General features: G+C 52.7%; 3 protein-coding genes across 3 annotated transcripts in view; 1 reads left to right on the top strand and 2 right to left on the bottom strand.

Moving 5' to 3' along the window:
• The window catches only part of EYA3 (EYA transcriptional coactivator and phosphatase 3), an 86,581-nt gene extending 81,620 nt beyond the window's left edge, over nucleotides 1-4,961 (top strand). The window contains exon 18 of the mRNA XM_004679405.2: nucleotides 1,444-4,961. Within this exon, the coding sequence (XP_004679462.2) occupies nucleotides 1,444-1,524 (81 nt within the window). The 3' untranslated portion in view covers nucleotides 1,525-4,961. The remainder of the gene's footprint in view (nucleotides 1-1,443) is intronic.
• A 1,662-nt stretch (nucleotides 4,962-6,623) lies between these two features.
• On the bottom strand, nucleotides 6,624-12,823 carry XKR8 (XK, Kell blood group complex subunit-related family, member 8). Its single transcript, XM_004679404.2, has 3 exons — nucleotides 12,529-12,823; nucleotides 10,704-10,900; nucleotides 6,624-8,270 (listed from the first exon to the last, which is right to left on the bottom strand). The coding sequence occupies exons 1-3, from the start codon at nucleotides 12,819-12,821 to the stop codon at nucleotides 7,561-7,563; spliced, it is 1,200 nt and encodes a 399-aa protein (XP_004679461.1). The 5' UTR covers nucleotides 12,822-12,823; the 3' UTR covers nucleotides 6,624-7,560.
• Nucleotides 12,824-13,035: 212 nt separating this feature from the next.
• Nucleotides 13,036-13,081, bottom strand: part of SMPDL3B (sphingomyelin phosphodiesterase, acid-like 3B) — a 14,596-nt gene continuing 14,550 nt past the window's right edge. The window contains exon 9 of the mRNA XM_004679403.2: nucleotides 13,036-13,068. Coding sequence (XP_004679460.1) covers nucleotides 13,036-13,068 — 33 coding nt within the window. The remainder of the gene's footprint in view (nucleotides 13,069-13,081) is intronic.

The following is a 13,081-nucleotide window of genomic DNA, read 5'->3' as shown; positions in this document are numbered from 1 at the left end:
TCTCTCTCTCTCTCTCTCTCTCTCTCTCTCACACACACACACACACACACACACACACACAGGCACACACACACACAGGACCAAACTCATGCTGACGCGGCCGCGGTTAGCTTCATAGTGCTGTGCTTTAACCCACTGTGCCACCAGGGAGGGCCCATTCCCTTCCTTTCTACCCCCGTTTTCTTCCAATGGCTTTGTTTTTTAGACTTGGAAGCAGTGGGTCTCCAGCTAAAACCAGTTCTGATTTTCTTCATCCAGCTAATGTACAAGCCTTCAGAAACTATTGTGAAGTTGGTAATCAGTGGGCATTATTGCCTTCTCATGTTTTCACTTGCCACTTAATGGAGCAGTTCAGGGGCCCCTCTGTTTTTCATGTGTTCCTCTAAAGTGCTGGTTGACCTCTGGGGAATACACCAGTGGATGTAGTCATCAGTGGAGCGGGGGAGATAAAGAGCAACTCAAGTCATGGCAGAGCTGGTGTCCATAAGCTGATGCCTGGAATCGTCTCCCATAGCAACACACATACCAGTCAGCCCTATACTTGTTGAGGGGCCTCTAATGCAGCCTCTTTGACAGAAGACTTGAATGTACCCATGGCTGAGGAGGCTGCCTCCTAGGTGTGCTGTCCACTGTGGGGCCATCCCAGCTGTCCAGATGCTTCTCCTTCCATTAACTAGAATTTCTAATGTTCACACTCTGGTCCTCATCTGGTACTACTGACACAAGATAGCAGATCTGCTTCCTCTTCTGTAAATTAGAAGCCTTTTAGATATGTGTAAGCAAGCAGCAGACTTGAAAGGATGCTGAGGTATATGCAGGTAATTTGCACACAGTTTGAACAAGACAATCAGTAAGCCTCTTCAACTTCATGGAACATAATTTCTATCACTTGGCATTATTCAGATCTCATCTCTAAAATGAGGCTTCTGGGGCTTCCCTGGGGGGCCTAGGGGATCAGCCTCAGCGCTATCACTGCTGTGGGCTGAGTTCAACCCCCAGCCAGGGAGCTGACCCACATGGCACAGCAGACCTCTCCTGTCCCGCCCGCTGCTCCCCTCAGCAGTGTATTTCAGTAGATCCACCTGTTCTGCTCCCCACTCTGTCTCTGGTGAATCCTCTTAGCCCCCAATACCTCTGGCCTACAACCCAGTTCTTCTATGCAAAAATTTAAAAAATAAATGAGGTCTCCAAAATGATACACAATGTTCTGACCCTAATTCTGGCTGTTTAATACTATTGTTATTTCTCAGAGTTGTAAGAAAACCTGAGAAACACCACTAAAACCTAATGAAAACCACTTATATTTGTAAGGTATCCTATAATGTACTTAGTTGATCTTTATGACAGCCCTGTAAGATTTACCAGATACCAGGAAGCTACATCTGTGGATGAATATGAGCTCCCAGAAGGAGTTGGGTTAACCAGCCACCCCCTCTCTTCCAGCACAACATGCCCTTCTGGAGGATCACAAACCATGGAGACCTGGTGTCCCTCCACCAGGCGTTAGAGCTTGATTTTCTCTAAAAACTGGAATGAAGAGCCTCCCCCGAGCGCCTTTCCCTCCTGAAAGGAGCTAAAGACCGGAACCAACTGGGAACACACTCTCTCTCCTCCCCCACCCCCTTTTTCCTTTCCTTCTCCATGGAATGCCGGCGAGAACACAATCAGAACCAACGTCTGTGAGGAACGGAAGCTTATTTTACTGAGTAAGCTGCAGCCCGTGTTCATCCTCACAGGAAAATAGGAGGCAGTTGGATTGAGAGAACAGCCTCACCACAGCCACAGTGCTTTTAATTCCTCTGTTACTTTTTATTTGTTATATTTTGTTTCACAAAATGAAGAAAAAGAAAACCCTTGGGGCAGAGTTGCACTCTTAGTCCATGACCAGACTGCTCTTAACTTGTGGTAGGATAAATGCGGCAGACTTTTATAAGAACATCTCTGGCAGTCTTTATAATCTCCTTAGCGATAGAACATATTCCCAGTGAATGTATGTGTTATTTTTATAGGTGAGGATCTGATCTCTGAAGCAAGTCCCCCACCCCTTTCTTTTCTAACAAAAAGGGTGTGTAAAGTTTCCTTGGAAAATAGTCATTGAAATATCGAAAATACCTCTCTGTGATGGTAGCGCCTCTTAGCTGCTCCAGGATCTGATCTAGATGGTTTCTTGCCTGTTCTTCCAGCTCCTGGTCTGCTGAACTATGGGGCACTGGACACTGAATACCATTAGACTTTTGATGTTTCCCCTCCTGGAAGCCTTAGGTTCCTCTTCCAGTCACTCCTCCCTTTAACCAGATAGCACGGCTGCAGAAGCACCTCCTCTAGGCAGGAAAGTGTGTCTTCAGCTTAAATCTCTCATTCGAAGACAGTGACCGTAGAGATTCCTCCACACTGCAGAGAAGGGACTAAGGCTTCCTGACTCTTGAAATAGGAAGATTCCACCTTTTCCTCCTGCAGAGAAGCGCCCTTCCCCAGTAGACACTCGCCCTACAACAGTCTCTTCCTCCTGAGTCAGCAGTGTGTGGCTCTTACCCTTCTCCTATCTTCAGTCCTTCAGATCCACCTCTGTGCCGTCTGGCCAGTCCCTGGGCCTGGGCCCAGGCCCACTGAGTCAGGTCTAAGGACATACTCTGCATTTTGACCAAAACTACTAATGTACTTGGCTTTCCTGAAAGCCCTCAAGCCCTCTGATGGGTATTCTGGACATACATTTACTCCCATCTCTGCCCGTGGCTAAAGAGCAGATTGCCATGATCAAAACCTAGTTTTCCTGTGGAATACCCTTCCTGCTTCCTCCTCAGATTCCATTCTGAAATGGGAAAGCAGAAGGCCAGAAAGTCTTTCACTAATTTCAGTGAGGGTGCTGGACCCCCTCCTCTCTTCCAAAAGGTTAACCCTGTGAGGCAGGGACATCTCAGCCTGATCTCTGGGAAGTTTAGTGGGTGCCAGGCATGAGTCCCAGACCTCCGTCCCAACTGTTTGTGGATGCTCTGTCCCTCCACGGCCAACCTGGGCATCTGTTCAGGCAGGATAGATGCCCTAGAGCGGAGGAAGTTCTGGTTGCAGGGAGGAGACTGTGTAGGCACCTCAGCGAGCTGGGGCCCCAGCGGGAGATGTCCTTATCCAGGCCAGCTCTACCAGCAGTTAGAGTTCCCTGGCTCCCCATCTCCCTCTCCAGAAATACTGCAGCACAAAGAGGTGAGCCTCCTTCCGATGCCAGCACCCAGATGGCAGTAGCGGAGAGAGGCTGGCTCTATTCCTTCAGGGCTGGTTGAGAAAGTGGCCATCACGGTTGTAGGATATAGGCCTTTAGAGAGGAGTTACGGTCAGTGTTCATCATCTACCTGCCTCTTTGGTCTCCTTTCCTTCATGTGGTCAAGGCTGGGGAGTTGGGCAGGCTGAGGTTGAACTTCCCTGGTCTGTGCCGCAGATGCTGCGCTGCCTCACTTGATAGTTGGTCTCAGAAAGCTGTAGGATGGGGCTTTCCTTCCAGGCGAGTGCTGCCCATGCTGGCGGGGTAACTGGTGTCTTGTCCTGGACGTGAGCCCCAGGTTGGTGCAAGCTCTGGGCTCTGGAGTGGTACCCCATCATGCACATATGGCCCCGCCCCGCCCTTCCCTTGGGAAGAAGCTTTCGATTCATCCTAGAATATGACTTGAACCCCTTTTCAATGCCACTTTAGGTCTTTGCGAAAGGAACTTGAAATTATCCAAAAATTGAAGCTCTCATAACAGCACCCTTTGTTCTTTCCTGGTTGTACCCCCTCAATAGAGGGCAAGCAGAAAATGGGGTTCTTGCACCCCCTCTGCCAAAATGAATTGTTCTGGGACGCAGTGCTCTTTCACCCTGTGCTTTCTTCCTCCCCAGCACAAAGATCTGGAAAGGGAGATGGAAGCACAGAGCTCTTGGGAGCTGAGGGCCAAGGATACTGTGGTCCTTCTCAAGGGGGAAGCCCTTCTCACTGGAAAAGTCTCCCCAGCGAGTGGGCCACATGGGGAGGCCTTTCTTCTAGCCGGGCTTTGTAAGGTGGAGCTGTACACAGGTGAGGACTCGCTAGCTGGGGGTCAGGAGTTGTCAGTGTGTCCTGGGAAGAGGCGGCTCGACTTCCGAATGTAAAACTGACTGTGCCTTAGCATCACCCTGTCCAGGGGCTCTGGGGCAGCTGGTGGTGTCCAGGAGATGGGGGACCTGTTCCAGACTTAGATGCCTGTTTGGGCTTTTATTTGGATTGGGGTGTTCCTGTCTTCTGCTCTGCAAGTTGGGGGTGGAGAGGGCGAGGTTAGTGTCCCAAGAGACTTGTGCCACAGCTTGTTCGCAGTTTACAGAAACTCAGCTTTAAAGCTTCTTTAGCAAACTCCAGTTGCAGCACGTGGAGCTTCTATATGTTGGCTACCTTGAGAGGGTGCCGTGCCACTGAAGCGGGCACGGAGAGCACGGGCAGAGCCATGTCCTCCCTCTCCTGGCAATGTGGTCTGTGCCGAGGGTGGGGAGCTTGGGGCTTCTTTCATTGCTCCTGCAGAAGGGAGTTGTTAGGGCTCCTCTTACCGGGGCTTCTATTTCTCATCACTAATTTGGTTTCTTTTCACACCCAAAAGTTGGAACTCCCCAGATTTCACACTCTAGGAGCCAAATCTGAGATTCGAAAATATCTGAAGCCACAAGAGAAAATCTAGTTCTGTTCTGTCCCCACCAGCATGCCTCTGCCCCTCCTGCCTGAGTTAGACAGCCCCAGCAAGCAGGTTCCTCGGCTAGTCCCGAACGCACTGACAGGAGCCATCCATCAAGGACGACTTCTGCTCAAAACGTGACCCTCGATGTCAATGCCTCGCTTAGCCGGACAAGGCATGAACTGGATTGGATATATTTATGTGACTGCGGGCATTCATGGCTGTAGAATCCTTGACCATGATGTTATCTGTAACGGGAACTATCTTATAAACTTGAAAAAATAAAGTTTTTATTTTCTATACAGTGTGCTCATGTCTTTTCTAAATAGGATTGGCCAGTTGCCCAGCTGAGTAGTGTCTGAGTCAGGCTTCTTACAAAATCTGAAGAGCTCATTAGAAAGATGGATAACTGAGATAGTAATTTTACCAGAAAGGTTTTAAACAACCATTAATGAAATGAATGTACATGAAAAAATTTTTTAATGATTTGCAAGGGTAAGTTTCTTGTTTCTAATATGTATTTTTAAAAGTTTAAGACTACAATAATATTTCATATACCATCACATGGCTGAAATTTATTAAATCAGTTCCTTACTGTGCTGAGCTTAAATACCAAACCTTGTCTGACTGGTGGAAACAGATGTCTTTGCCTTGTGCACAGGAGACTGGGGTCAGTTCTGACTTGCACAGACCTTACATGGCAAGATTGTGAGATGTATTTTTCCCCAAAATAATGTCTTCAGAAGAGGGGGTGATGCCTTGTATTCTAAGCGTTTAATCTTTTCATCAGGTGGTGCATATTTCAAGCCATACTAAGGGAAGCTAATTTGCTCATTAAATTTCATCAATCGTGGGCCCTCCTGGTGGCGCAACGGGTTAGGACTCAGCACTGCAAGATAGCCGCAGCCACTTCAGTGCAAGTTCAATCCCCTGCCCCAGAGGTGACCCACATGGTGCAGCAGACCTCTCCAGTCCACCCACTGCTCCCCTCAGCAGTGGGTACTTTCTCCATCCACCTGCTCTGCTCTCTACCCTGTCTCTGGTGAAGTCTCTCATTGCCCCTGCACCTCTGTCTTGTACACCAGCTCTGTCTGAATAAATAAATCTTTTTAAAAATACAATTTCATTGATCATAAGTGCAAACGCTTGAATAACGGCTTTTCCAGTAAATATCATCCCCTTACCACTGAGTATAGCAGCTGCCCCCTTCTCATCCTTCAGTGTTTTTATTCTCAAAAAATGTGACATTTTAAAAGGTATTGATAGAAAACTTCAAAGGTCATTTCTAATTGCTAATAACCTCTTGTCTTCAAAATTGATTTGTAAAACTATAATAATATGAATATTATATATAACAAATGAAATGACAAACTTAGTTTATGTGATACACTATGTACATTGCTTAGATTTAATTACATCCATGTGACTTATTTGATAATTTCATCTAGAGTAGAGATGAAAGCTTTCCCTGTGGCACTTAACATTGTCAGACACACTCATTCCCTGTGGCACTTAACACTGTCAGACACACTCTTCCTGTTTATTGGGTCTTCACTAGAGTGAACAAGCTAAAAACAAGGCTGCGCCCTAGTTCCCATCACAGTGCCTGAAGCCTTCCTCCGGCACCCCTTGCTTTTTCTCTCCAAGCCAGACCTCCCAGTCCCATAGTCCGCATCCCCTAAGCCACGTCATACCATTTACTTCCCCGTTCTCTCTCTCTCTCTCACACACACACACACAGGACCTCTTCACACAGGTTCTTGTGTTCATGGTGCTAAGAAAAAGTGCTTGTGGCGTTCCTGCCTGGTTGTGCAGAGAGCTGGTTAAAAACGTACACACTGGCATCAGCCCAGATCTGGGTTCTGATGCCCACTTGATAACCCCACATTAGTGCACCCGTTTCTCAAACTCCCAAGCAAGATTAAGAGGTGCTGCCTAAGGTGGTGTTCCCCCTGGTCGCAGGGCCTTTACCGCGCTGCAGGGGAGGGCTGTCCCTGACCCCTCAGGCGGCTTTGAATGCCGTAGATTTAAAGACGTGACTAAGTTGGAGCACTCATGAGGTTTTAATAATAACCTAGTAATACTGTTAAACAAAACACTTGCAGAGACACGTGCACACACCTCTTCCTCTCATAGACTGAGGTAGAAAGTACATGGTCCAGAGGACAGAAACACCAATAGGCTGAGCCATGGCCCTGACCACAGGTTCACAAGGCACTTGGTTGACAGAGGCCCCTCAAGTACAAGAGCTGGGCTGGACCAGCTTCACTAAGGCCGAGGAGGGGCTGGGAGGGGCCAGCCGATTGGGCATCCCTGGCTTCCAGTCTGAGTGCCTGGAGGACCTGGAGAGAAGGAATGGTACAAGGGTGTCCACTGATCCTTGCAGGTTCCAAACATGGAATGATGTTCTTGGCACAGAACACAGTAAACACGTTGAATGAACTGAACGACTGGGGGCGGGGCAGGGAGGGATTCCAGAGAACACATCCTGGAGTCCCAGGGCCTTCTAGCCCCAGGGAGGGGAACCCAGGAGTCTGACGCCACCTTTAGCAATTAATGTTACAGGTGACTGGGGAGGTATAAGTATCAACACAGATGCTTTGGAACACCAGCTACACTGGCAGGCATGGGGTTAAGGGAAGAAAGGTCTTTCCTCTCAAAGTGTCTTGTACATTACGAGAGCCCTTGACTCTCTGCGGCTCAGCCCTTCTCATCTGGCTCCCATTCTCCAGGCAGGCCTGTCTCACTCCACTCTGGCCTCCAGAGGCTGCACACAGCAAGCCACAGGTGCCTGTTGAGAGAACCAAGGCCCATAGCAGCATAATTAGCTTATCTTCTGCATCCTAGCAACTGACTCATCAGTCCACTGGTCCCTGGCTGGGGTTGACCCTCCTCAAAGGACCCCATTCATGTCTCTGTCCCATGGCAAAGCAGCCTCAGCCCTAGCCTTGGGGAAAAAGTTCTGAGCCAATTTAGTCATGCGCTTGTTCTGAGGCAGCTGACGCAACTGTTGGGAGCGGGAACCCAGGGTCCCGTCCACTTGGTCAGGCTCCCAGCGGGAGCTGGGGTGTAGCCAACGATAGTAGACAACCCGCAAAACCAGACCCAGAAAGAAGCAGGCCATGCCCATGGGCAGCAAGATCTGCAGCAGGCTCCCGCTGGGCAGCCAGGTGCCATGCATCAGCCAGGTGACCACAATGAGAACGGTGTCACCCAGGAGGAAAACCAGGTGGATGGCGGCTCGGCCTCGGGTGCGGCCGTCCGCCACATTGAACCAGGAGAAATACAGGATGGTGGCCACGGTAGCCCGGTACAGCCACTCAGAGCAGGAGCCTGGCATGAAGTCTGTGCCCTGAAGCCAGACCCAGAACAGCAGCACCAGCCACAGGCCCACGAAGTGCAGGGCCACATAGCGGGGGAAGAGGGCTGAGAACAGGGCCACCACCAGGACGCGGGGCCACAACAGCAGCAGGTTCCACAGGAAGTAGATCACGGAGGAGCCCGGGCCCAGGAGGGGCTTGGTGGGGAGGCAGGTGCGCAGGGCTCGGTGGTAATCCAGCAGTGCCCACGAGATGCCCAGGAAGGACACGCCAATGGCGACCCCTACGAACAGAGAAGCCAGGTGAGACCCAGGGCTGTCTACCCAGTGGTTCCAGGGGGCCCTCATAACTGTGAGGGTGTCAGAACCCCCAACTTGTTGAAGGGAAAACTGCAGCTGAACAGCATAAAAGATGCGACAGTCTACCCTTCACTGAGCTTTGCTTTCCAGGTGCTGCCACGGTGATTTTTCAAGGATCACAGGGTGGGTGTGTGGTTTGTATACTTTCCTCAGCAGCCCCAGCATTGGCCACACCCTGAGCATCTTCCAGAGCCCTGTCATACTTCCTTTCCAGAAAGACTCAAGCCTTTCTTGGGTTTGAAAATCAGCTGTCCCATTTCCCCCTTTTCTGGTCTCAGAAAGAGAAGCAGGAAGTCCCGGGGGTGGCATTAGGCCTCTGGCTACCTTTGGGGCCAGACAGGATGTTCCCCACACCCTCAAGGCTGAGACTGGGCCCGCAAGATCCCAAGACCATAACTTTACAGTGGGCATCCCATCCATCTCCTGGTTACTCGCCTGGACCAGCACCCAGGGCCTACAGCAGGGATAGGTGTGTCTACACACTGCTTTTTCCCCCCACCCCCTTCCCACTGATTCAGTCCACACAGGTTGCTTGGGGACCCACCCCAAACTGGAATCAGAGGGTGGCCACCATGCTCTCTGAGTACCCCACTCTGAGATTCTTTTAGTTTGCCCAGCATGCCCCTTTTTTGGTCTCAGAAAGGGAAGCAGGAAATCCTGGGGGTGGCATCAGGCCTGTGGCTGCCCTCGCCTTGACAAGCTTTGCACATCATGTTGGGACGCCCAGGAGCACAGGCCCCACTTCCCTAGCCACCCCTCCTCCCTGCAGGTCCCAGCTTAAATATCCCCTGTAGTCCCCCATTCGGACCTCACCTCACCACCACACTGTGCTGACTGTCCTGGGTCACCCCACCCACTTCTGTCAGGAGTCTTCCCACACTGGAGTTACCTGTTTCCTCGTCTCCAAGCTCCTTCAAGTTAGCAAACAGATTCTGCTCCCCTGAGGTCACCAGGCAGGCCAGTATCTAGCATGTAATAGCCACTGAATGTTTGCCAAGTAAAAAGCAGGAGAAATCTGTTTCTTCCCTCACACCCTCCACACATTGGGAGGCCTCTCTTAGCCCTGAGTGGGCACATCCACTATCGAATGTCAAACAGCTCTTCCCAGCCCCTGCCTGCAAAGTCACTTCACTTTTCGGTATCTGTTTCTTCCTCAAATGAAACAGAGACAAACACACAGACCCACAGGGCTGCAGTGCCCAGCCAACAGCAGCCCCTCAGTCATGTTGTTCCGACTACTGGTCTTGTCCAGCTAACATTACAGACCCAGATTAGCAAGTCAAAAGGCTGCTAGGGGCTCCTTTTGTCCCCACTTTGTACAACGGCAGGGGGCTAGACAAGGGAAGACTTACCGGGTCACCCAGGGAGAAGTGGCAGAGTGGGGACTGTCCCTGGGAGGCCTTGAGGGCAGGGGTGAGGAAGGAGACCTCCAGTGGGTCCTGAGTCAGAGCCGCAGTGTGGCTACGAGCTGGGTCTGAGACTGGCCAAGCTTCCTCCCTGTTACAGGAGAAAACCTCCTCCCCCAAGCTCCTCATGGCACAAGCGTCTCCCCTGGCTCATGAAGCATGTGCCTCTCCATTTCCAGGTTACTCAGCGCACCTTCTGAAACTACCTGTTTTGCAGCCTAGCTAGCGTCCCGGCGGGGCAGGGCCGTGACCTAGTTCACAGCAGAGTGCCCGGCACGGACCAGGCACCAGGTGCTCGGTGAAACCTGAGTGTGGCTAAGTGCCCGGTAAATCACTCGCTGCCATCAAACTGCCTGTCAGTGTCAGGCACTCTCCACGCTTCACCTGTTACCCCCAAACTAGTAACGCTCACAGAGAGTGAACCGCAGGCACAGCTTTACAGGCACCCTCTCATTCCTCCTTCCCCACTGTGAGTAGGATCGTTCTCTCATCTATTTACAATGAAAGCAAACTGCCATTTGTCCAAACTCATGTGGCTGGACAGTGACTTCAGATTTGAACCCAAGTCTGCCTGGCTAAAAAATCTATATTCTGGCCCTCCCTGGTGGCGCAGCGGGTTAAAGCACAGCACTAAGAAGCTTAAGTCACTTCCGCATGAGTTTGATCCCCGCCTGCCCCGGAGGTGACCACATGGCGTGGCAGACCTCTCCTGACCCGCCCCCTGCTCCCCTCAGCAGTGTACTTTGCCGATCTGCCTGTTCTGCTCCCCACTCTGTCCCTGGTGAATCCTCTCACCCTCCGCATCTCTGGCCTGTACCCCAGTTCTGTATAAATAAATAAATAAATCTTAAAAAATAAAATCTTTTATGTTCTAAGCAGCCCTGGGAAAAGAGTGGAAACACTCCTGACAAGGGGGCGTTTTCCTCAGTCATGGGCTGGCCCGTCACTCACACTGGTAGTATTCGGCCCGGCCACTCTGCAGCACGATGGCCAGCACCAGCGTGAGCTGTGGCGTCGTCTCCAGGAACGTCTCAAAGAGCCGCAGCATGCTGATGTCCAGGGCGAGGAAGTCGGCGTAGGCCAGGTCGAACTCGGAGGGCACCTCCTGCCGCCACACCAGCAGCCCCTGCCGCAGCCCCTGCAGGCACCTAGGTACAGACAGATGCCCCGCGGGCCAGGTGAGTGTCTCCTGGCATTCCTCTTGCCCTTCCTAGGTGGGCGCCGGTCCTAGCTGGTTGCTAACACGCGTGGGGTTTGGGGAAGTGACTCAGCAAGGCGACTGCAGCTCCTGCAGGCGGACCCTGTCCCAAGCTCATGACAAACCTTGTCCCTCTGGCTCCTGGTATTTCCTCTATGGGTAAGAAGTAGAAGCAAAGATCAATAAGGCAGTGGAATCAGGTTTGGGAGCCAAGGCTGTTTGAATTTGAAAGCATGCTATGAAATTGCCAGAGATGACAGTTCTCACAATGTAGCATGTATAAGGCTTTCTTGGGGTCTTGGGGAGAGCTTCTGAGCATGGGCAGCAAAGGTCAGGTTGGGCTTTAGGAAGCGAGAAAGGGTAGGAGCCTGGAGTGTTCTGATGGAGACTGGGGCATGTTAACAGAAGTAAGAGATTGCCCGGATGACCCACTGGCCCGAGGTGGGTAACAGAGCTGCACTAAGTTCTCGTCTCAGCTAGCTGCTGGGAACTGAGCCCATCCACTCACTAGGAACCCATTCGCCAGATGTTTACTGTCATTTGCCCTGAACAGAATAGGCAGCTCACTGAAGGAGCAGGCGGTGGGCCTGCTCAATTACCCAATGGGCGACCCTGCCTCAGACTAGTCACAATCAGAATAGAGACCCCGTTTTCTAAACGGAAGCCCAGTGCCATCTGTCTGACTCATGCGTGACAGAAGAGATGGGAGGATGCGTGATCTTCTGCAACCTTTAAAACTCCCCACTCCTGGAGACTTGATCCAGCTTTGTCGAGACAAGACACAGAGAATCTATAAAAATGGACTCAAGAGCAGATCCTGGCTCTCCTCACCCACGGCACACCAGAGCACAGACATCCTGACCGGTCTGTCGGCCCCTTGGTTCCAGCGCCCTGCCAGGGAAGGAACAGAACACAACCCACACAGATTTCTGGGACCAGCCCTGCGCGCATCCCTGGCTGGCTCTCAGGCCCCATCTCTGGTCTCTTGTTCCATCTCTTGTTCCACGAGGGACAAGAGGGTGGGGGGCTGGATGTAAATATGCAGTGAGAACACTGGCAGGAAATGAGGAAGTGCTGGCAAGAGGTCGCTCTGCTCTGGGGGTCGCTCACCTTGGACAGGGGCCATCCCAGGTCTCATTTCATTTACTCCTCACCACACAGAGCAGGCAGGCCCAGCTCTCCCACTGGCACAACTGTCAAGTGGCACACACTGCGCCAGGCCCCTGCCCACTTTCCCTCTCTTCACAACAGGACAGCCTGCCAGGCCTATTCTAAGTTACTGCCTCCTTAACAGAGCAGGAAACTGAGGCCAGAGGCCCTAAAGTCAGGAGTGATCCCAGAGAGGGCTGCACGGGGGCAAGAGTCACTTTCCTCTCTGGGCCTCCGTTTGCCCTCCGCTGGGAAGGCAGGGCTGGGTGAGTTCTGAGGGTTGCAGGTCTCTTTCCTTTAGGGCGGGGGCCTGCGGCAGAGGCGGCGGTGAGCACTGGGCTCAACTTCCTCTCTAGACCCCAGTCCTCCTCCCAAGCCAGACCGCGGCTGCGGCGGCGGCGGCGGGGGCGGCGGCGGCGGGGCGCTCACCTGTACAGGTAGCCCAACTGAAGGAGATGCAGCAGCGCCAGCCAACGGCCGGAGGGCTGCGACGCGTGCAGGCCGTCGGGGTCGGCGCGCAGCCAGACCCAGCTGAAGAGCTGAAGCACCACGGAGGAGAGGCCCAGCAGTGCCAGCACCAGTGCGCCCCACAAGTAGCGGCCGCTGAGCACATACTGGCTGGCAGCCCACAGGTCGACACCCAGGTCGATCAGGAAGGCGGCGGTGCCCAAGACGCCCAGGACCAAGTCCCAAAGGAGCGCAGCGCGGGGCGAACAGGGCATGACCCGCCAGCCTCTTCCCCGCCTTCTCTGTGGCCGGGACCGGGCCTGGGGTGGTCGCTGCGGTAGGAAGAAGGCGGGCACAGCCCTCGGGGCCGCCCAGGGACCGGGCCTGCTGGGCGGGACTTCCCCGTCCCGGTGACCGTCCCGCCCCGTCCGGGGAGGAGCGCGGCCGCGGGACTCCGCCGCTGGCGTCCTGGGTCTCCCGCGGGGCGCTTTAGCCTCCCCAAGCCCGCTTGGCCCTCGGGCCCTGGAGCGCGCAG

The sequence above is a fragment of the Condylura cristata genome, unplaced genomic scaffold, assembly GCF_000260355.1.
Source record: "Condylura cristata isolate star-nosed mole 26May11 unplaced genomic scaffold, ConCri1.0 scaffold00008, whole genome shotgun sequence".
NCBI classification, from domain to species: Eukaryota; Metazoa; Chordata; class Mammalia; order Eulipotyphla; family Talpidae; genus Condylura; species Condylura cristata.
This window is presented reverse-complemented; position numbering and strand designations above follow the sequence as displayed.

What these genes read in the sequence shown, in the direction of transcription:
- XKR8 (XM_004679404.2), bottom strand. Translation starts at nt 12,821, where the DNA reads ATGCCCTGTTCGCCCCGCGCTGCGCTCCTTTGGGACTTGGTCCTGGGC. An exon ending in CAGTTGGGCTACCTGTACAG is followed by an intron (nt 10,901 to 12,528) that starts GTGAGCGCCCCG and finishes GTCTGTACCTAG; the next exon opens with GTGCCTGCAGGGGCTGCGGC. An exon ending in CCGGGCCGAATACTACCAGT is followed by an intron (nt 8,271 to 10,703) that starts GTGAGTGACGGG and finishes CTCTGTTCGTAG; the next exon opens with GGGTCGCCATTGGCGTGTCC.